This window comes from Spermophilus citellus (genome assembly GCF_964194105.1).
Source record: "Spermophilus citellus genome assembly, chromosome: 4".
NCBI lineage: Eukaryota > Metazoa > Chordata > Mammalia > Rodentia > Sciuridae > Spermophilus > Spermophilus citellus.
In genome coordinates this window covers 211,946,095-211,970,053 of record NC_138185.1, presented here as the reverse complement: position 1 = coordinate 211,970,053, position 23,959 = coordinate 211,946,095, and the positions used below count along the sequence as shown (strand labels likewise).

The following is a 23,959-nucleotide window of genomic DNA, read 5'->3' as shown; positions in this document are numbered from 1 at the left end:
TCTTCCCTACTCTGTTCTTAGTTACTCTCCTTATATCAAAGAAGACATTTGGCATTTGTTTTTTAGGGATTGGCTAGCTTCACTTAGCATAATCTGCTCTAATGCCATCCATTTCCCTCCAAATTCTATAATTTTGTCATTTTTTAATGCAAAGTAATACTCCATTGTGTATAAATGCCACATTTTTTTTTATCCATTCGTCTATTGAAGGGCATCTAGGTTGCTTCCACAGTCTTGCTATTGTGAATTGTGCTGCTATGAACATCGATGTAGCAGTGTCCCTGTAGCATGCTGTTTTTAGGTCTTTAGGGAATAGACCCAGAAGGGGAATAGCTGGGTCAAATGGTGGTTCCATTCCCAGCTTTCCAAGAAATCTCCATACTGCTTTCCAAATTGGCTGCACCAATTTGTAGTCCCACGAGCAATGTACAAGTGTACCCTTTTCCCCACATCCTCGCCAGCACTTGTTGTTGTTTGACTTCATAATGGCTGCCAATCTTACTGGAGTGAGATGATATCTTAGGGTGGTTTTGATTTGCATTTCTCTGACTGCTAGAGATGGTGAGCATTTTTTCATGTACTTGTTGATTGATTGTATGTCCTCCTCTGAGAAGTGTCTGTTTAGGTCCTTTGCCCACTTGTTGATTGGGTTATTTGTTATCTTATTGTCTAATTTTTTGAGTTCTTTATATACTCTGGATATTAGGGCTCTATCTGAAGTGTGAGGAGTAAAGATTTGTTCCCAGGATGTAGGCTCCCTATTTACCTCTCTTATTGTTTCTTTTGCTGAGAAAAAACTTTTTAGTTTGAGCAAGTCCCATTTGTTGATTCTAGATATTAACTCTTGTGCTATGGGTGTCCTATCAAGGAATTTGGAGCCCGACCCCACAGTATGTAGGTCGTAGCCAACTTTTTCTTCTATCAGATGCCTTGTCTCTGATTTGATATCAAGCTCCTTGATCCATTTTGAGTTAACTTTTGTGCATGGCGAGAGAAAGGGATTCAGTTTCATTTTGTTGCATATGGATTTCCAGTTTTCCCAGCACCATTTGTTGAAGATGCTATCCTTCCTTCATTGCATGCTTTTAGCCCCTTTATCAAATATAAGAAAGTTGTAGTTTTGTGGGTTGGTTTCTGTGTCCTCTATTCTGTACCATTGGTCCACCCGCCTGTTTTGGTACCAATACCATGCTGTTTTTGTTACTATTGCTCTGTAGTATAGTTTGAAGTCTGGTATCGCTATACCACCTGATTCACACTTCCTGCTTAGCATTGTTTTTGCTATTCTGGGTCTTTTATTTTTCCATATGAATTTCATGATTGCTTTCTCTATTTCTACAAGAAATGCCATTGGGATTTTGATTGGCATTGCATTAAACCTATAGAGAACTTTGGGTAATATCGCCATTTTGATGATGTTAGTTCTGCCTATCCATGAACAGGGTATATTTTTCCATCTTCTAAGATCTTCTTCAATTTCTCTCTTTAGGGTTCTGTAGTTTTCATTGTATAAATCTTTTACCTCTTTTGTTAGGTTGATTCCCAAGTATTTTATTATTTTTGAGGATATTGTGAATGGAGTGGTTGTCCTCATTTCCATTTCAGAGGATTTGTCGCTGATATACAGGAATGCCTTTGATTTATGCATGTTGATTTTATATCCTGCCACTTTGCTGAATTCATTTATTAGTTCTAGTAGTTTCTTTGTAGACCCTTTTGGGTCTGCTAGGTATAGAATCATGTCATCTGCAAATAGTGATAATTTAAGTTCTTCTTTTCCTATTTTTATGCCTTTAATTTCTTTCGTCTGTCTAATTGCTCTGGCCAGTGTTTCGAGAACTATGTTGAACAGAAGTGGTGAGAGAGGGCATCCCTGTCTTGTTCCAGATTTTAGAGGGAATGCCTTCAATTTTTCTCCATTCAGAATGATGCTAGCCTGAGGCTTAGCATAGATTGCTTTTACAGTGTTGAGGTATGTTCCTGTTATCCCTATTTTTTCGAGAGTTTTGAACATAAAGGGATGCTGTACTTTGTCGAATGCTTTTTCCGCATCTATCGAGATGATCATATGGTTCTTATTTTTAAGTCTATTGATGTGGTGAATAACATTTATTGATTTCCGTATATTGAACCAGCCTTGCATCCCAGGGATGAATCCTACTTGATCATGGTGTACAATTTTTTTGGTATGATTTTGTATCCGATTCACCAGAATTTTATTGAGGATTTTTGCGTCTAGGTTCATTAGAGATATAGGTCTGTAGTTTTCTTTCTTTGAAGTGTCTTTGTCTGGATTAGGAATCAGGGTGATGTTGGCCTCGTAGAATGAATTTGGAAGTTCTCCCTCTTTTTCTATTTCCTGAAATAGCTTGAAAAGTATTGGTATTAGTTCCTCTTTAAAGGTTTTGTAAAACTCTGCTGTATACCCATCCGGTCCTGGGCTTTTCTTAGTTGGTAGTCTTTTGATGGTTTCTTCTAGTTCCTCAATTGATATTGGTCTGTTTAGGTTGTCTATATCCTCCTGTCTCAATCTGGGCAGATCATATGACTTAAGAAATTGATCGATGCCTTCACTATCTTCTATTTTATTGGAGTATAAGGATTCAAAATAATTTCTGATTATCTTCTGTATTTCCGAAGTGTCTGTTGTGATATTGCCTTTTTCATCCTGTATGCTAGTAATTTGAGTTCTCTCTCTTCTTCTCTTCATTAGCATGGCTAAGGGTTTGTCGATCTTATTTATTTTTTCAAAGAACCAACTTTTAGTTTTATCAATTTTTTCAATTGTTTCTTTTGTTGCGATTTCATTAATTTCAGCTCTGATTTTAATTATTTCTTGCCTTCTACTTCTTTTGCTGTTGTTTTGCTCTTCTTTTTCTAGGATTTTGAGAATGAAGTATGAGATCATTTATTTGTTGGTTTTTTCTTTTTTTAAGGAATGAACTCCAAGCAATGAATTTTCCTCTTAGAACTGCTTTCAGTGTGTCCCATAGATTCCGATATGTTGTGTCTGTGTTTTCATTTAACTCTAAGAAGTTTTTAATTTCCTCCTTGATGTCTTCTAAAACCCATTGATCATTCAGTAACCTATTGTTCATTCTCCAAGTGATGCATGATTTTTCCTTCCTTCTTTTATCGTTGATTTTCAGTTTCATTCCATTATGATCAGATAAGATGCATGGTATTATCTCTACTCCTTTATATTGTCTAAGAGTTGCCCTGTGACATAATATATGATCTATTTTTGAGAAGGATCCATGTGCTGCTGAGAAAAAAGTGTAACTACTTGATGTTGGGTGGTATATTCTATATATGTCAATTAAGTCTAGGTTATTAATTGTGTTATTGAGTTCTATAGTTTCCTTATTTAACTTTTGTTTGGAAGATCTGTCCAGTGGTGGGAGAGGTGTGTTGAAGTCTCCCATGATTATTGTATGGTGGTCTATTAGACTCTTGAACTTGAGAAGAGTTTGCTTGATGAATATAGCTGCACCATTGTTTGGGGCATATATATTTATGATTGTTATGTCTTGTTGGTTCCCTTGAGCAGTATGTAGTGTCCCTCTTTATCCCTTTTGATTAACTTTGGCTTTAAATCTATTTTATTTGATATGAGTATGGACACTTCTGCTTGTTTCCGAAGTCCATATGAGTGATATGATTTTTCCCAACCTTTCACCTTCAGTATATGTATGTCTTTTCCTATCAAATGCGTCTCCTGTAGGCAGCATATTGTAGGGTCATGTTTTGTGATCCATTCTACTAGCCTGTGTCTCTTAATTGGTGAGTTTAAGCCACTAACATTTAGGGTTATTATTGAGATATGGGTTATCCTTCCAGCCATATTTGTTTGTTTATGTTACTGAATATGGTTTGTTTTCCTCTTTGATTATTTTCCCCCCTTTACTGTCCTACCTCCCACTGTTGGTTTTCATTGTTATTTTCCATTTCCTCTTCCTGTAATGTTTTGCTGAGGATTTTTTGGAGAGATGGTTTTCTAGCTGCAAATTCTTTTAACTTTTGTTTATCGTGGAAGGTTTTAATTTCATCTTCCATCTTGAAGCTTAATTTTGCTGGATACATAATTCTTGGTTGGAACCCATTTTCTTTGAGTGTTTGAAATATGTTATTCCAGGATCTTCTAGCTTTCAAAGTCTGTGTTGAGAGATCAGCTGTTATCCTGATTGGTTTACCCCTAAATGTAATCTGCTTCCTTTCTCTTGTAGCTTTTAAAATTCTCTCCTTATTCTGTATGTTGGGCATCTTCATTATAATGTGTCTAGGTGTGGATCTCTTATTATTTTGCACATTCGGCGTCCTGTAGGCTTCTAGGATTTGGGATTCTGTCTCGTTCTTCAAGTCTGGGAAGTTTTCTCGTATTATTTCATTGAATAGATTGCTCATTCCTTTGGTTTGGAGCTCTGTGCCTTCCTGTATCCCAATGACTCTTAAGTTTGGTCTTTTAATGTTATCCCATATTTCTTGGATGTTCTGCTCATGGTTTCTTAACAGTCTTGCTGAGCTGTCTATGTTCTTTTCAAGTTGAAATACTTTGTCTTCATTGTCTGATGTTCTATCTTCTAAGTGTTCTACTCTGCTGGTAGTATTCTCAATTGAGTTTTTAAGTTGGTTTATTGCTTCCTGCATTTCTAGGATTTCTGTTTGTTTGTTTTTTATAACCTCTATCTCCCTGTATAGTTGATCTTTTGCTTCCTGGATTTGTTTATGTAATTCATTGTTGAAGAGATCTTTCATTGTCTGATTTTGCTGTCTAATGTCTTCCTTGAGACTCCAGATCATCTGAAGCATGTATCTCCTGAATTCTTTATCTGACATTCCATCTGCTGCAGATATTACCTCTTCTAAAGTTCAGTTGACCTGCATTGCTTGTGGTCCTTTCTTTCCTTGTCTCTTCATACTGTTCGTGTTTCTTTCTGCTTACTGAGACTGTTGTGTTATTGAATTTTCCCCCTATATATTTGTATTACTCTTGTATAGTTGCAAAGTCTCCCGCGCAGGCGCGGGCAGGGGCTCTGCTCCTCCTCTAATTGGGGCAATGTGCCTTCCACATCGGCAGGCCGCTGGGCCTGTTCTGCTGGTTGGTAGCAGGTGTGCCTACCTTGCAGGCGCGGGCGGTGGCTCTGCCCCTCTGCGGGCCGCTAGGCCTGTCCTGTCAGTGGTCGCAGTTCCGCCTCCTTTGCTGTCGCGGGCAGCAGCTCTGCCCCTCTGAAGGCCACTGGGCCTGTTCTGCCAGTGGGTCGCAGGTCCACCTACCTTGCAGGCGCGGGCGGCGGCTCTGCCCCTCTGCGGGTCACTGGGCCTGTTCTGTCAGTGGTCACAGTTCCGCCTACCTTGCAGGCGCGGGGGGGGGCAGCTCTGCCCCTCCGCACGCCGCTGGGCCTGTTCTGCTGGTGGGTCACAGGTCCGCCTACCTTGCAGGCCTGGGAGGCGGCTCTGCCCTTCTGCAGGCCACTGGGACTGTTCTGTTGGTGGGTCACAGGTCCGTCTACCTTGCAAGCAAGTGGGGTGGCTCTGCCCCTCTGCGGTTTCCTGGGCCTATTCTGCCGGTGGGTCGCAGGTCCGCCTACCTTGCAGGCGTGGTTGGCAGCTCTGCCCCTCTGTGGGCCACTGGGCCTGTTCTGTTGATGGTCACAGTTCCACTTACCTTGCTGGTGCGGGGGGAGGGGGCAGCTCTGCCCCTCAGCAGGCTGCTGGGCCTGCTCTGCTGGTGGGTCGCAGATCCGCCTACCTTGCAGGCGTGGGGGGAGGGCGCGGCTCTGCCCCTCAGCAGGCCGCTGGGCCTGATCTGCTGGTGGGTCGCAGGTCCGCCTACCTTGCAAGCAAGTGGGGTGGCTCTGCCCCTCTGCGGGTTCCTGGGCCTATTCTGCTGGTGGGTCGTAGGTCCACCTACCTTGCAGGCGTGGTTGGCAGCTCTGCCCCTCCGTGGGCCACTGGGCCTGTTTTGTTGATGGTCACAGTTCCACTTACCTTGCTGGTGCGGGGGGAGGGGGCAGCTCTGCCCCTCAGCAGGCCGCTGGGCCTGCTCTGCTGGTGGGTTGCAGATCCGCCTACCTTGCAGGCGCTGGGGGAGGGCGCGGCTCTGCCCCTCAGCAGGCCGCTGGGCCTGATCTGCTGGTGGGTTGCAGGTCCGCCTACCTTGCAGGCGCGTGGGGTGGCTCTGTCCCTCCGCGGGTTGCTGGGCCTATTCTGCCGGTGGGTCGCAGGTCCGCCTACTTTGCAGGCGTGGTTGGCAGCTCTGCCCCTCCGTGGGCCACTGGGCCTGTTCTGTTGATGGTCACAGTTCCACTTACCTTGCTGGCGCGGGGGGAGGGGGCAGCTCTGCCCCTCAGTAGGCCGCTGGGCCTGCTCTGCTGGTGGGTTGCAGATCCGCCTACCTTGCTGGCGCGGGGGGAGGGGGCAGCTCTGCCCCTCAGCAGGCCGCTGGGCCTGGTCTGCTGGTGGGTCGCAGGTCTGCCTACCTTGCAGGTGCGTGGGGTGGCTCTGCTACTCCGCAGGTTGCTGGGCCTGACCTGCCGGTGGGTCGCAGGTCCGCCTACCTTGCAGGCGCGGGGGGAGGGCGCACACCTATTTGCATTTAGACAGTTACGCGAAATGGAGGACGTAATGCTTGGGATGAAAGTTGGGGGGAAGAGGAAGGTAGGTGCTCTTGAAAAGAAAGAAGGAGAGGGAGATAGATAGCATAGAGGAGAATGGGAAGAGCAGTAAAACTTGGAAGGGGAGAGAGAGAGGGAAAAGGGAGAGAAAAAAATAAAATGAAATAGGAAATAAAATTAGGTCTTAGAGATCCATTTTCTTCTCTTCCCGTAGGCAAAGCTGTGCCCTCCGGGCTGAGTTTTGCCCTCAATGTGTCAACAGCAATCCCTGTAAGGCGTTTCCTGGGAGTCTCTCAATCCTGTTGGTCCAGAGCCGTTTCACTTCTACGGCCCCTTCTCCCCTTCCTCCTGCCAGCCAGCCAGGTCCTGCTCACCGGAGGCAGTTCCCCAAGGATTTGGTTACACTTTCAGCCCCACCGAGTGCTCTATTTCCCTAACTACTGAGCACTCTCGTTGTCATTCATCTAAGCCCCAGTGCTGTGGAGCTGTGGTCTGGGAGTCAATTGTTTAATTTTTCCGGACCCCTTTGGTGGGCACACCTTCGGAATCTGGCAGCTAAGACCATTGGTGTCGCTGCTGGTGGTAATAGGAGTTGGGGGTCGAGGATCCCCTCTACTTCCCTCAGCCCCTACAGTCACAACCACTCTGCTGGCGGTAGGAGGAGTTGGGGGTCTGGAGTATCCTCTGTTTCCCTCCGCCCCTACCGTCACACCCTCTCAGTTCACGGTTGGGGGAGTTGGGGGTGGGGAGTCTTCTCTGCTTCCCTCTGCCCCTGCAGTCACGCCCTCGTCACTGGCAGTAGGGGGAGTTGGGGGTCGAGAGTCCTTTGGCCCTTACAGTCACGCCCATGGAGAGATTTTGAAGTTTCCCGGTTGTTTGTATCTGATGTGGGTGGGAGTCACACACCTGCTAAAGTAGATTCCGCTGGGAAGGAATCTCTTTGGCCGAACTTTGGTGACTTCCCCTCTCTGCTATGGCGGGCCCCTGGCTCCTTGCCGGAGTGTCCGAAGGGAGGGGTGGAACTGGCTTGTCTCTGGTCTGACACAATCTCTGGTTTTAGTTCCCAGTTCACTATTTCGTAAAGGGTTGGTTAGATTCCCCCCTGTCTCAGGAGGGGGAGCCGTTCGCTGGGTGGGCGGGGCTGTTAGTAGAGCCGGGAGGGCACGGGCTGTCTGCTGGGCCAGGCAGGGACACTTCTCGGTGCGCCGGGCCGCCGGGGGCTGCCTGTAGAGCTGGGCAGCTGCGGCCGCGTGGCTAAGATCCGGGCGGGCGGGGTGGCCGTTCGCTGAGCGAGAGCGGGGCCTCCCGGGATGGCTGGATGGTGGGTGTCGTCTGCGGGTTCGGGCGGGCCGCGCCGCTCTGGGCCGCCGGCCGCTTGCAGAAGCGGCTGGTGGCTGCGGGACTGGACCTCTGCGCCCACGTGGCCGGCCAAGATCCACTTGTCTGGGACAAACTGATACTTCTAATAAACCTACCAATTCCCGGCAGGTCCCCTCTTAACAGAATTTTGCTAGAAGTTCCTCAGTAGGTAGACTGAAGCTGTTCCAATGGGTCTTTCTGATCCCGTTAATGTGGAGACATTGGAATCGCTGCTTCCTCGCCGGCGGCCATGTTGGATCCCGTGATTTTTTTTTCTAAATGGCTTTTTTGAGGAGATAAGGAGAGGGGGCATTGGAAGAGTACAGATCCCATTTGATAGACTGAGCACCCTGCCAGGAGTCCAAGCGCATGACTCCTTTGTATATTTCTTTGACTTTCCTGGACGGATCACCCAGTGGCTAGTTCTTCTCTCAGTCTTCCTTCCCAGAAGGGGTTCAGGGTGGCCTGCTCTTCAGTGTGAGTGAGTCTGATGTCCCGTGCGAGGGAGCCCAGCTTGGCTTGGTTTGCCAAGTTGCTGAATAACTTGGAAAACTGTTTCCATCTTTGTGCACCAGACTGAGGGTTAGCTCCACCAGAGTTCTAATCTTAGCTCTGTCTCTCTGTAGCAGCAGCATTTTCGTGCAAGTCCCCTTACCCCTGTGGGCACTCATTTTGTATCAGTAAAGTACCTGAATGTGCAAGCCTCTTCTCTGCTCTGTGGTTCTTGGCCTTCTGACTCACCAGAAGGCCATGAATAGGCAGACGGTCTGATAAAGATTTCCTGTGTCGATAGCTCCAAGTGCAGTTGCTTTTCCTAAAATCAATTTAGGCAATATAGACAGACCATGCACTCTCGTATTGAACATACATTTCTTTTTAAAATTAATTTCTTCTTGGTACATTATAATTGTACATAATGGTGGGATTCATTGTGATATATTCAGATATGCATGTAACATGAACTTGGTCAATTCCATTCCCCAGTATCTTCCCTTTCCCTCACGCTCCCTCTTCCTCTCCTCTACCAGTCTCCTTCTAATTTCATGAGATCCCCCTTCATCTTTTTTTTTCTTCTTTTCTCTCTAGTGTCCACCTGTGAGAGCAGACATACAGTCCTCTCTGAGTCTGGCTTGTTTTGCTGAACATGATGCTCTCAAGTTCCATCCATTTTCCAGCAAATGACATAATCTCACTCCTTTTTATGAATGAATAAAGCTCCATTGTGTATATTACATCACATTTTCTTTATGCACCCGTTAAACATATATTTCATTTATTTATGACAGCATGTGGTTCCAAGGACCCCTGATGACAATCTTCAGCACCAATTCTGAGAGTTTGGAAAAGACCCGGAGGGTCATTCCACCAAAACGCCGCACCGTGTTCTGGGCACATGGAGGCGCTTCCCAGTGACGCTGTCTGTCTGTCTACCTCTCACCCCCTGGCATGAGTCCTTTGCCCCCATATCAGTCTAATTCCCATTTTTAAAAGTATGTTTGCCACCAAACTGTTGACTCTTTCAAAAGGTGCCATGAGCTGAAGCTCCTTCTGCCCCTTTAGACAGTGACCCTGTCATTCTGAGCCCTGTCCTGTTTCTTCTGGGCCCACATACTCGAAGGACGCAGCACCAGCTCAAACAATTATATTTAAAACAAAAGTGTGTGATAATGTACAGCCTCCGTGTGGGGAAAGAGGTTGCAAAAACACCAGTGCTTGGCCTGAGTTGTCACAAATGAGGATGGATGTGGGGCTATGTTTTCCCTTTCATGCAAACACTTGGGCCTGATTCCATTTTTTTTTTTTTTTTTTTTTTTTGTGAAGAATGTTGGCGACCATCCCATTACCTCTCATAAGCCAATCAGGTATTTCTTTCCCCCAGCATATTCTTTGAAAAACTAGTCAGGGAAACTAGATGTAATCCATCACTGCCAGTGTGGAAAGAGCTCCATGCCCCTCCCCCTTTCTCCCTGAGGGAGGGGTCAGTGATGCCCCATGAGGTATGGCAGCAAGCCTTTCTTGAGAAAGAACTGTGTTTGCACTAGTGAGGAAGTGAGAATCAGTATCGGGGCTGCAACTGTAGGATCAGGAAAGGAGAATTCAAAGTGTGAACTAAGCGTGACCTGGTGTGCAAAAAAGGCGTCAATTTTGAGGAGCCTCAGATCCTCCTGGATCACCTGAAAACTTGTATGTGTGTGTGTTTTTCTAGGAGAGAGACCGCAGCTTTCACCAGCTTCCCTCAGAGCAGCCTATGATTGAAGAAAGCTTAAAAGCCACTGACCTGTGCATCTGTCTTCTGAATCCAGGGTGAAGCCACTGACTTGTCTATTGGTATTTCTCCTTTGCTCTTCCTAGAAAAAGCAAGTGAGTCAGACCAAGATCCGGGTCATCTCAACCATCCTGTTCATCTTGGCTGGCTGTGTTGTGTTTGTGACGATCCCTGCTGTCATTTTTAAATATATCGAGGGATGGACGGCCTTGGAATCCATTTATTTTGTGGTGGTCACTCTGACCACGGTGGGATTTGGTGATTTTGTGGCAGGTAAGCACCCTGGGCATCCTAGTCACTGGGGTCCTGGTGGGAAAAAAATCATCTTGTTTTTTAAAATCACAATAGTGGATATTTGCGGAGAAGCCAATGAAAATGATTCCATATCACCACTGCCGGGCACACGTTCATTTCAAACCACTTTGTCCTATGTGATGTAAAGAACAGAGGGTTTTTTTTTGGGGGGGGGGCGGTGGGAGGTGGGTACCAGGGATTGAAATCAGGGGCTCTTAATCACTGAGTCACATCCCCAGCCCTTTTTCGTATTTTATTAAGAGACAGGGTCTCACTGAGTTGCTTGGCACCTCGCTTTTGCGGAGGCTGGCTTTGAACTCATGATCCTCCTGCTTCAGCCTCCTGAGCCACTGGGATTATAGGCGAGCACCACCACACTTGGCGGCAGAAGAAGAGAAAGTCAGCCTCCTTCTTCTTGGGATGCTTAGTGCCCATTTATGAATTATGCAAGAGCAGAATGAATTTCTCAGAAATCTAGGTCCTATCAGTTGTGTTAAGGGAGCTTGAATCAACTCACGAAGGCTGTGTTTCCACAAGGCAAGTCTGAAACTTGAGAGAAGTTAGCATGGAGGATGGCCTGGATGACCTGCAGGCTGAGCTTCCTGATACTGACATGAAAACCGCTGCCTCTGGAGAAGTCGTTCTGGGTATGCCCAGGTGCAAGATTTAGGGTTGGGAGATGAGCACTGTCTAGAGGGAGCACAATTTATTCCTTAATCTTCATTGTAAAAATAGAAGTCAATGAACTACGTTTGAGGGAGTGGAAGAAAACCACCATCAATTTCACCCAGGGATGGGGAGTTTAAAAATGAATCGAGATTTGGCTTCATAGTGCTTTCCCAAGGTATGGTAGGAAGGCAGGAATACCAGGAGGCTTCTATTCCACCTCCTCCTTCTTCTCTGTAGGCATGGTTCTAGATGTTCAGACAATTGGTCATTTTCTTTTCTTTTTAAATTTTTTTATTTGTTGATGGACCTCTTTATTTCATTCATTTATTCATATGTGGTGCTGGGAATTGAACCCAGTGCCTGACACATGCTAGGCAAGCGCTCTACCACTGAGCCACCACCTCAGCCAACAATTGATCATTTTCTACTTTAAGAAGTGAACACTTTGATCAAACAATGCCATCATAAGTTCGAAATGGTTGGGCAGAGTGTGTGTGTGTGTGTGTGTGTGTATGTTTCTTTGATAAGTTCCTGGTCAGCAGCAGCCTTCACATTTTGGAGGCTGAGCTCCCAGGCAGGCTGTACTTTGTCTAGTGTGTGTCCCCATCAGTGCCTTGAATTCTCCATGTGGTGTAGTGAATGTAAGGAGGATGGGTAACTAGTCTCTGGGAATCTGATAAGAGATGTTGGAGGCTGGTCAACAGAGTATGGGTGCCTCCATGTTAATTCTACAACATAGATAACTGACAGCTACAACTGTGCAGATGAAGACTGAGGCCCACTTTGTAGAAATGGTAGTATTTTCCTCTCTTTCCTTTTTATGGGCTATAGGTGAAGAATTAACAAAGTCAAAGTTATTAAAAGTTATTTACAGAGCTGGGGGCAGTGGTGCACGTCTGTAATCCCAGTGACTCTGGAAGCCACGGCAGGATAATTGCAAGTTTGAGAACAGCTTCAGCAAATGATTTAGCAAGACCCTGTCTCAAAATAAAAAATAAAAATGGTCTGGGGGCTGGGCATAGCATTTGTATTCCGTCTATGCACACCTTTCCATAGACTTTAAATCATCTCTAAATGTCTTGCCATACATAATACAATGTAAAAGCCATGTAATGATTGTTATACTGTATTGTTTAGGGAATAATGAAAGGAAAAAGGTCTGTGTATTTAGGTCAGATGCAAATTTTTTTTCCCCAAATATTTTTGATCCACTTTTGGTAGAACCCTTGGATACAGAATGCGCAGATTCGGAGGGCCAGCTGTAACTCTGAGAGTGACTGGGAAGCCAACCCAATCGTGAAAACAATATTCACGACTAATCATTGAGAGTTGCAGTGATCTGACATGGTCACATGTAATCAGAACCTCCACCACCCAGGAATGAGCTGGTATATTTTGTAGCTGACCCACTCTGGGACAGCTCAGGGACATACGGGGAGCACATGCCAAACTCCAAGTTCCCACTGAGCTGATGAAAGGATCTGGGAAGGGTGGTTCCTGCATTGTTCTGGGGACACCCTGGGTTGGGCAATAGTGACTTGGAAAGGTAAATATTTACTCTCAGCCCAAAGGAGAAAGCTATAGCTTTTTAGCACAGAAACAAAAGAAATCTCAAAAAATCACTCAATGTTATAGAAACTCAGATTGTATTCTAAAGAAAGCTGTGAGGAAAGCTGACCAGGGACTGGACACACAGCCCTGAGGCAGTGAATTTCTCACCTTAGGAGGTGGCAGTTAAAGGGTTATGGAAAATAATATTCCTACAAGACAGCCCCCACCCCCTGGGAAAAATGGAGGGACAGTGTGGCTTGGCAGGAGGGAGAGGAAATTAGCCAAACGTTAAACCTCTCCCAGTACATCCTTTCCCAGTAACAATGGGCCTGAGGGAAAAAGCCACCTTTCACCCCTTTCCAGGTTCAGCCCCAGCACCTCCACCAAAAGCAAACATTCACCCCTTCCCAACCACAATGGTTCCTAAAGGGAGCCGGTGAATACTGAAACACTGGGCCTTGGACTTTCACCCTTTCCCATTGCAGATGAGTCCTGGAAGGAGAAAAGCAAATAGTGAAGCTTTAGGTACTAGTGGGTCCAGAGGAAGACAATAAACAGTGAACACTGAGTCGTGAGTCCTTCCCAGGGACAAGGAATTGCAAACTTTTTACAACTGCCTTCCTGAGTTAAAGTTTTAACCTGAACAACTAGGTCCCTGACTGTCCAAATGGCACATCCGCAATCTCCAAGGATTAATTCATGACCTCATTGTAAACTATAAAACCCAGGCTCCTTCTGTAATCCCGGGGGTCATTTCCACACTTAGAAAGTCAGCCCTCCTGTGCCTGATCAGTAGACTTCACTGCAGAATAAAAGAAAGCTTGCTGTTCTGGAGGTTTGCTTCCCATCTCCTTCCCTCCTCCTGCCATGTGCTTCGGCAGTAGCTGTCAATCCCTTTCGGGCTGCGTTGCGGTGTGGGTCTGAGTGTATTTAGAAGAACCACAGGGCCCAGTGTCTGACCACCTGTAGGTACTCAGTATGACTTCGGTGGTGATAGATGTGGTCACAAAGGAGCAATTGGAAAGCCTAGCAATCACTCATCACCTAATACTGTAATTCCTAACATACTGCTAGTACCTGTCACCTTGGAAACAGCTCCTGCCTGCTTTGCTGGGTAACAGTGCTGCCGAGAGTGAGAACCAGGCTGCTGTCAGTCATTCCACTGAGCTTCCTCACTTCCTTAGGAGAGTGGGCTGGGCTTGGAGCCTGTTTTGCACAGCTGCCCTCAACAGTGCTTGCAGAAAGGCTGGGAAAAATGGGCTAATTATTTGGAATAAATGACTTGTTCTTTCAATGAAACAGCTAGTCAATACCATCAGGCAACTGGCCAATTTGATTTGATGGATTTTTAACTGTAATCCTTATTTATAAAATAAAGGCCTCACAGGTCCCTTTTAGTTCGAGTTTATGGTGATTCTAATTTCTCAGCCTAATTGACCCTTTGGATTAGCATCATGTAAACAACATCTCTTAGCATTAAATCGCTAATTCAAAGATAAAAGCCTCTGCAAGGCCATGGTGCCTAATTCCATCCATCTCTTGGTAGATTCATGTGCACTTCAGATGGAAATGGTTCTAAGAGTTCAAAACCACCTGGGATCATTTGAGGATTATTTGATTTTTATTAAAATAAATTTAGAGAAGTGTAAAAGAAAAGAATGACAACTGCGTCTGGGGACACCCTGGGTTGGGCAGTAGTGACTTGGAAAGGTAAATATTTACTCTCATTAGGGTGCCTTAGGCTGAAGTCATTCATCCTCCATGCTCAGGTGAAGAAGAGGAGGGTCAAGTTGGCCGCTGACATTTGTCTGCTACAGGTATTAAGGTTGGTGATCAAGAATCAAAGTTGAGACCCAAGTCAGGCTGTCCTGGGGAAGGGACCCACAGCCGTCCTGTCGGTTATGCAGCAAGCTCAACTGCAGAGTGTCATATGATGGTGTCAGAGCATCTCTGCCGCATGGGCTGGATACGTTTGTTCTGCAAAGACCAAATGCTAGATGATGGCTACAGTAACGCTTGGTTGTTTTCAGGGGGAAATGCTGGCATCAATTACCGGGAGTGGTATAAGCCCCTAGTGTGGTTTTGGATCCTGGTCGGCCTTGCCTACTTTGCAGCTGTCCTCAGTATGATCGGAGACTGGCTGCGGGTTCTATCCAAAAAGACAAAAGAAGAGGTAGGCCCCCCCCCCCTTCTAAACTACAAGTATTCCTGACATCAGATTAACTGCCATCAGGAACTGCCTCTCTCTGGGGGCTAGAGGGTCCTTGGCTCCAGGCAGGTCTCATAAGGCTTTCCAGTTTTGAATCTTTACCTCAAATTGACTAGAAGAGCCATTATTTCGAGAACCTTCTTTTGGCAACTGAGAAAATATGGTGATTCCTTACCAGTCCATGAACCCTAGGGATTCTTGTAAACAACAACTGATTTTTTAAAAAAAAGGTAAATGAAAGGGGTGGGGGGAAGTAAATTAAAGCAGACTCAGGCAGAGGGAGATGTGCAGTTGTCCCTTTTCAGCAAATCAGACTCATAAGGAGCCTAGGAGAGCTGGCCTGTCCTTCAGGGCTCAGGTCAGCGTGGGAGTGCAGCCCAGGTGTCTCTGGGTCCATTTTCTAGGAGACCCAAGTTGTCCAACAGTGGCCTGCCATGGGGAAATGGAACCAGTTGTCCCCTTTCATTTGTCTTTTGTGTCTGCCCCAGTTGTTGGACCCACAGAGACAGATTTATCTCTATGGCCACGGGCACAGTCTTTACTCCTGTAAATTTATGTGAGAACCCACACATAAGTGAGAAAAGGAAAGATGAGTTTTGTAGCTTTAAAAATATCATGTAGTTCTCTAGGAACAGAGGAAAAGAAAATAAGAAAGCAGGACAAATGGAGGAGAAAGAAAGAGCTCAATGAAAGAAGGGAGAGAGAAGAAAAGACAGAGAGCAAGAGAGGGGACGGTGCCTTTAAGGGGAACTGTTGTCCTCCTTCTACATAAAGGGCCCCAGGAGAAAGTTGCTGAAGGAGAAAGTTTCCCCCTCCTTCCTGGACCCACATGTTCCTTTTCCTGGCTGCATAAACACTGTCAATGCAGTCTGATTCCCCAGATGGCTAACTGATCAGCTAACCAAAGAGGAGGGAATGACATAAATATTGACTTTCCTAAATGCAAAAATTTGAGTCACTTATCTCTATAGGGAAGGACGGGAAAAGTACCGTCTTCCCTGTTGATGAAAGGCCAAGAAATTTGGGTGCTGATCCTCTGGCAAAACTTCACTTTCTAAGAATATATAGGTTCTGAGGACGTTGGCAAAACAGGTCCCCTTTCCTGCACCCTGAACAGGGAAATTTGGTCACCATTTGCCCAGGAGGGTCTTCTTCAGCCAGGGCAAGCCCGGTAGCCTATGCACTGTCCAAATATAGGGTCAGAACCAACTGTCACATCTTCCCCAGGACCTTGGAGGTTCCTAGGACATAGGAACTTTCTGTTTTAAAACCAGGACAGTCCCAGGCAAACTGGGATGAGTTTCTCATCTTACCCAGATATAGACATTGGAAGGACAGGGAAGGATAAAGTCTTGCTCAGCATCTTTTTTTTGGGGTCCAGGACTGAGTTAGGCATATTTCCTTATTTTGGGTAAAGAGAGAAGATTAGATTTGAGTTAGATCTGATCACCTCTGCTTATGTGGGAGGAAGGAGGCCATATAAGTTTTTAAAAGTTAGAGACATGACTAGAACCCCATATATCAGCCTCTCCTCCAGAAAGCTGTCACCTCTTACTCAGCCACCGTCTCTCAGTCTCAGGCGTCCTTTGGATTCTCTCCATGTGCCTCCTAGAGCCACTTTAGTCTCTAGCCAATTTGTGGTGGGAAAAGGGGTGGAAAAAGGACTAGGGCAGAAGTTGCCTTTGGTCCCTTTCCCTGGGCATATGCTCTACCCCCTTCTGGGCTCCCCAGAGACCACCTCCCCCTGGGGACACCCGAGGGCTGCGGGTGCTGGGGGCCCCGCCCGGAGGAGAGGAATTTCTCAGTGTGTTGATGCTCTTCTGTCTCTCGGCCAGGTGGGTGAGATCAAGGCCCACGCAGCCGAGTGGAAGGCCAACGTGACGGCCGAGTTCCGGGAGACCAGGCGGCGCCTCAGCGTGGAGATCCACGACAAGCTGCAGCGGGCAGCCACCATCCGCAGCATGGAGCGCCGGCGCCTGGGCCTGGACCAGCGGGCCCACTCGCTGGACATGCTGTCTCCAGAAAAACGCTCCGTCTTCGCCGCCCTGGACGGTGGCCGCTTCAAGGCCTCGTCCCAGGAGAGCATCAACAACCGGCCGAACAACCTGCGCCTTAAGGGGTCGGAGCAGCTCAATAAGCACGGACAAGGGGCCTCTGAGGACAACATCATCAACAAGTTCGGGTCCACGTCCAAACTCACCAAGAGGAAAAACAAAGACCTCAAAAAGACCTTGCCTGAGGATGTGCAGAAAATCTACAAGACCTTCCGGAATTACTCTCTGGATGAAGAGAAGAAGGAGGAGGAGACAGAAAAGATGTGTAACTCAGACAACTCCAGCACAGCCATGCTGACCGAGTGCATCCAGCCTCAGGCTGAGCTGGAGAACGGAATGGTACCCACAGACACCAAAGACAGGGCGCTTGAGAACAACTCGTTACTTGAAGACAGAAACTAAACGTCAAAGATGTTGGACTTGGACTAAGCATTGTGTGGTCTTTTTTTTTTTTTTAAATATATATATATATATTCACACTGAGACACGTGCCTTAAACAGACTTCTTATTAGTCCAAAATTACATAGCATTGAAAAATATATTTCACTGTGCCATAAACGACTGAAAGCTTGCTCTGCCAAAATGAGTCCAAGAACAAGAGGTTCATTTCAGATAGCAGCCACAGGACACACCGGGGGCACGAGCTCCTGCACACAGCAAGCAGGTGCACGTGGCAGGTCCCACCACAGGTGGGAAGGTGGATGCAGTACCACCGTGCAGCGCTGCCCTGGCACAACACCTAGACAAGGGCAGCTGTTCCTTAGGCCAGCCTCCGACAGGAACAGTTGTGTCTTTTAGGTTTCCTCAACTTACCATCCGTGATATGTCAGACGGTGGCGGCGGGGGCTGTTCGCTGGTGAGCTGGGAACTAACTGTAACTAGGTTTAGAGCTGACGTTTTGGCATGTGCTCTGAGCTTGAATTTTGATACAAACCATTCCGTGCATAATACCTACTCTTTCTGAGCTCCAAATGAATGTCCGTGGGACCCGAGAGCACCTGGAATTTGTTGGAAGTGGATCAGAGCACACGTATTAAAAGGTGCAATTGCTTTTTCTCATTACAAAAGAAAAAAAAACCATAACCACAAACCCATCACACTGTGGAGATCACCTTATCCGCTGACAGAAGCCCACTGAGTAGTGTCCTTCTCACAGGGGTGGGTCACCCGAGTGCACCTGGCTGCATTGGTGGAGACTCAGCCTCAACCACTGCATGGTTACCAGCGAATCGTGCGCTTTCCTCAGTGGGTGTGATGGTGAAAATGAACTGATTTTGAGACGTCGACGTTCACTTTTCTACGGGGACTTCAGTGATAACTCGTTTTGATAAGAGGGGGGAAAATACCAAAACTATTGCCTTGCATGATGCCAGTGGCTTGCTGTTCTGTCTAGCCGATTCTCAATTTTTATAAAAATAGACATCCTGCATTTCTGAGACGTACCGAAGAGGACCATGGCATCTTTCCATCTCAGGGCTTCTTGTCCCTTTGGGTGTCTTAGGGTAGACATAGTCTTGAGACCCAATCTTGCTACTTCCAAACACAAGGAAAAATAACCCCTCAACCACCCCCTGCTTAGTAAGATTGAAATGTTTTAATTGCTTGCAGTTAAGTGCCATTAATGTCATCTAAAAAGTAATACTTAAATGAAACATTTAAAGTATTTTGTTCATTTTTATGTTTGGCTGTTCCTTTGTTCTGGAAGCCTGGCTTCTTTTCTCTTTGCTTGTTTCTTTATCTCATGTCTGTTTTTTTTTTTTTTTTTTTTTTTCACTAAAATGGCAACGCTCTACTGATCGTTTCAAGGCAAACGTTGACCAACATGTGAAAAGTGACGATTGTTCCCCAGGCTAGAACTTTCAGCCAAGCAAAGTGGAGAAATGGCTAGTCACAGGTTTTGAGAGGATGATCTTAAATAGATTTTTTTTTAAATCAGAAAGGGAAAAATATATATGAGGTCATTATTCTGCTTGTGCCTCAGTCTGTGTCGTAATTGGCTGTCTGTCCTACTGGTTCAAGTTAGTCGTTTGGGCCACACGTGGGCCTGGAAAACTCCAGGAAGTTGCTGGTCGTGAGCCTTCCACGCACAGTCACACCCCCTTGGGGGTTTTTTAATGGGATTTTATATAACTACTCCACCAAGTGGACTTTCCAAATGATCACACGACACAAATGGAGACGTACAGAAACCATCTAGCACTTCCGACTTTCAGGGGAAAATTATGCCCAGGACAGTCTTGACAGTCAGTACCACTGAAGACCCATCCCTGCCTCTTTCCCACACGTGCACGGCTCTCCCTGCCTGCAGCATACACAGTCCACCTGGCCCAGCCCCAAACCTTTAGGCTCTATAGTTAAAGTTCTGGCATTGCTTTTGAGAAAGAGCCAAATAAGGATCATCTATGGCGAGACCTTTACTGTTCTCATGGTACTGAGCAGATGCTTGGGGAACCGTGTGTGTGCAGGTGTGGATGTTGGTTTTTACCATGGGACTCAGTCCAGCCAGGCCCAGTGTGTTATAAGGAGTTGGCAGATAACTGGAACTTCCTTATTCTGACAAGTTTATGTTTCCCAATCAACCTATCCATGGATCTCATTTATTTGGGTTTCTACCCCATAGTACCTCGGTACCTCTTTGTGTGTTAAAATTTCAGGCCCTACAGCCAGATCTGGAAAAGAGGCTCCCCCTGTCATTTATCCCATGTCTTCTGTGGGCCAGATACTGAATCAGGCACTTTATGGATGTTAGCTCACTGAAACCTCCCTACACCACACATGAAGTATTTGAAAACCATTATACATGAGGACATGGAGGCTCAGGAAAGCTAAGTAACTTACCCAAGGGCACACAGCAAGAAGGCAGTAGAGCTGGTATTCAAAAGTATGACCAAAGTCTGCTTTCAACTTTGCTACAATGTCTTTCGTGCACTCTTGTGAGTATGTGTGTGTGTGTGTGTGTGTGTTTGTGTATACATGTATTCTTCAAGTCTCATGAACACAGTTTACAGAGATGAGGGGAAGAGGTGGAATAATCTTTACCCCTGAGAGGGCATGAGGTATTTGTGTTTTACACAAAAGGCCTAAAGGGTTGCCCTTGAAGACACCTACTGTGCGCTGTTATGGTTTGGTTTTGAAAATACTGTATATGGCACTTTTTCTGTACTGTCATAGATGCCCTTTGAAGGTACTCTTTGCACTTTATTTGCCTACTTTGCAGGAACCCCGCATACAGCAGGAATAAAACAGTTCAAAGCACCAAGCTGCATGCTCTACCAAATGGAACAGGTGCGTGTGTTGGCGTGTGCATAGATGTTTCCCCAAAGAGTCCAATCTCAGCAAAGACAGAAAATCAAAAATTGCCTTGATTTGGGAGCCTGGGAACCTTTGATAGAACCCCTTCCCTGTGTACGATGGGTACTAGGCCCTGCCAAATCATCAGAGACCACCTCTGTGGAGATTGATCCATTAAATTCCCATGGGCATGTTTGGAAAACTCTGTTCTCCAAAGGAGCAGGTCAGAGGGAATAAGAGGTTGGATTCCTCCCGCTAAGATTTGAGGAGTCAGTGGTCTAGAAGTTACTTGAATGTTACCTTTCTTGAGATGGGGCTGGATAGCCCATGGAGCACACGCTATAATGCAAAACTGCCACGTGTTCTGTACGGTGCATCGGCACCAAGGGCCCTTCAGTCTGCACCCCTGCCCCACCACAAACCTCTAATCAACACCTTCACCTTGCACACGGGAAGAGCATGTTTGGCATCTTCAGTGGGTGGTCATGTTTCTCAGCTGACATGGCACTTGGGTACTCAGTGTGGCGGTTTACTGCTGAGAGCCAAGGGACAGTTTGGGGAGACCAATGCAACTTGATATTTGGTCCTAGCCCAGTAGTGATTTCAGCAAGGTGCAATTTTGGGGTAGGGTTGTATAGTGTGTGGGGTGCCTGGGACTACTGTGCTCCACATGTCACAGCCTATCACTGTGGGCACATCAGTTCCTGTACCACATTGGCACCTCAGGGGAGTGGGGCGCAGACAGTCATCAAGGGCCCTTTTTGTTCTGCAGTTCTCTCACGAAACATTTCCCCCCGCCCCCCCGACTGTGAGCCAATTAAGAAATTTTCGAGTTGGATTTATAAATACTGACTAATGGTCTCATCCATTCTAAGGGAAGGTGAGAACTTAGTCTTCTGCCCTTTTGGATTGTGTTTTCTGGGTGATAGATGGAGACCAGATATATTTCAGAGAATGGTGTCCAAATTTAGATTATGCCCTGTGTAGTATCTCTACCTTCCCCTGTAGCTCAGTGGCACACTGTCACCCGGGGGCGGGGGGTGGGTATATGCTACACGGGCATTTTTTGCATGGTGTTAAGACAAGTTAAAGAATTTTAAGCCTTGCTATTTGCAGTCAGTTGTACTAAAATTATCCCTTTGATTACTTCATGAATTCATGTACTTTCATGTGTCTCTCTCTCCCTCTCTCTCTCTCTCTCTCTCTCTCTCTCTCACACACACACACACACACACATACACACACACAGGAAATGGCTATTTTGAGTTCTGTGGGGACTATTCCATGTTGAAAGTCTTCATTGTGCTAAACATTATCAACCCGCCCCCTGGTCTCCCTCTGAGACGATGTCATTTCCTGGCTAAGTGAAGGCCACATGTCTGTCTGCTTGTTTAGGAAATCAGTGACCATGTGGAGGGCCAGGGTGTGGGTGGGGAAGGTTTGGACTTGTTGGATCAGGTAAGAATGTGAACTACCCCATTGGTATCACAGTTCAGGGACCACAGGGAGGGAACAGGACGACAAACATGCAGAGCCCTCTAAGAGAAGAAAGGAGGAACATGTCTACATTGCACCCCACATCCCTGATTCTTGTGTTCTGCCAAGATTTCTAGTGGGGGTATTCTTCCTCACTGTTATGATGCTGTGGGGTGCAAAGCCAGTGGCTGAATGAGCAGAGGAAGCTTAAGGGCTAGTTAGTAATGGCCTTTAAAAGAAAAATGCAATTCTCTGAACCAAAAGTCACCCTAATTTGGCGTGTTGATTCTGCAATATGGAAACTTTGAAATGGCATGCTGGTTATGTTATATGGCTCCTATGCACCCTGCCCTGTGTGATAGCTGGCAGACTTGGCAGACCTGTCCTTGCTCCATGTAAACCTGGGCCCTTCCAAGACAGTCTGTGGTCACAGACATCAGTGCAGGGGCATGCAGAAGAAATGAGAGAGGCGTCTGGTTTTAGTGAGAATGATTTCATTTTCACAGGTGCCAGAGGTTTAGAATCTCCTTTGGGTTCTTGGTTCTTAAGTAAAAAAATCTCAAACAGTTCCCCATGCATTGGAAAACCACCACAACAAAAATTCCTTCACAGGACTCCTTCCCCCCAGTGGGCCTGTGCTACAGAGGATAACTTCCAGACCTCTCCTTCTCCACCAGGGTTCTGAGCTCCAAGGGAGGAGATGCAGCGGTGGTGCCTAGAAGTGATATGCAAACCAACCAGTGTGCCAGCCCCAGCCCCCTTCCCACCCCAGTCTCGAGTCGCAGGCAGGGGACCCAGTGATGAATGATGATAAACCTATGTGTGGAGTTTTTAACCTGTTTTCTCTTTGTAGGATTTCATGGTGCTTAAAAAAAAAAGGCATTTTACAGATAATGTGTGTTGGGGGGATTTCATAATGTTCTTAGGAAAAGTACAAAAGCAAATTGGCTTGTGTCATTTCAATAAGCTGTGCTGCTATTGTCTTTATTTGATGATGTATTTTTTTTTTTAATGATGGAGAAAATTGCAACAAAGACCTTCTGGAAGATCCAATCTAATGCTTCTCTTGTGGTCCTTTCTCTCATTGGTGCTGTGCGTGGTTCACAATAGCTGGGCGGGGAGCTCTGCTCAGGACAGGTGTGCTGGCCAGACAGCACAGGTGAGGACCCAGTCCTAGCTTGAACTCACTCCTTACAGGCAGTTATCAGCAGAGACTCACTGGAAGGAGGAGGAGCCCCAACTCCCCTAGAAGAGACATCTTCAATAACCCAGTATTGTCGCTGCACATTTACTTTAATATCCTTATTTGTCCTTGAACTTGATTGGATGTTGCTGGGGGTGGACATCATGATAAATCACATGTTCTAGGTGAAAAACTGGACATTGTGACAGGAACAGCTGCTTGTGTGCTGATCTTTCTAGTTGTGTTTGATTTTGCTATTGCTATGTCTGTTCGTCAGCCACAAGCTTATTAATACTGGGCAGAGAAAAAACAGCTGCCACTTTTGAGCACCTGTTGTGTATGAGGTACTCTGCTAGGCAGGTCACAAACATCTCGTTTAGCCTTCCCAATGAAAGAACACATGGAGTACCTTCATCGTGTGGGTAAAGACTTTGAGACTCAGAGAATGAGAAACGTCTATCCAACTCAAGTTTCAAATCCGAGTCTCACTGGGTCGTGGAGTTCACGAGACATTTGCTTTGATTACTTCTCCAGCAAAGATGATGGGGTTCTTTCAGACCTGTCCTCATCGTCTCTCCCCTCCAATATGTGCCATGATGTCAAAGGTACCTTCTTGGCTGTGAGTTAGAGCAAGGTCAAATGCCTTGGCTAACACAATCAGACTGCTGGGCATGAGCTGATCAGGGACAGATTTGGCTCATATTTTTATTGTTTTCCTGGTCTTGGCACAATGTAGAGCACATGTTAGGAGCTCAAAGTGATCTTTACAAATTGCCAATAGGTCAGTGCATCTCTTTGGCCTTTAGGGTAAAAGCCAAGAGTACTGACCTCTCAGGCGCTGCATGAATTTCTGTTTCATTATGCACCTGTCTCTGCTACCACCATTCTGAATGACTTGCAAACTCCTCCATTGGTCCATTATTTCTTCTATCTCCAGGTCTTTGCCCCCCACTGTCACTTTTGGAAGTCCTGGTCACTTTTGTGCCCCCTTT

The 23,959-nt window shown here is 46.2% G+C and overlaps 1 protein-coding gene across 1 annotated transcript in view; it reads left to right on the top strand.

The window, feature by feature from the left end:
- KCNK10 (potassium two pore domain channel subfamily K member 10) overlaps window positions 1-17,470 on the top strand; it is a gene marked incomplete at its 5' end in the record, with an annotated part of 127,994 nt that extends 110,524 nt beyond the window's left edge. The window contains 3 exons of the mRNA XM_081291849.1: window positions 10,326-10,512; window positions 14,784-14,926; window positions 16,798-17,470. Coding sequence (XP_081147975.1) covers window positions 10,326-10,512; window positions 14,784-14,926; window positions 16,798-17,418 — 951 coding nt within the window. The 3' untranslated portion in view covers window positions 17,419-17,470. The remainder of the gene's footprint in view (window positions 1-10,325; window positions 10,513-14,783; window positions 14,927-16,797) is intronic.
- Between the last annotated feature and the right edge of the window lie 6,489 nt (window positions 17,471-23,959).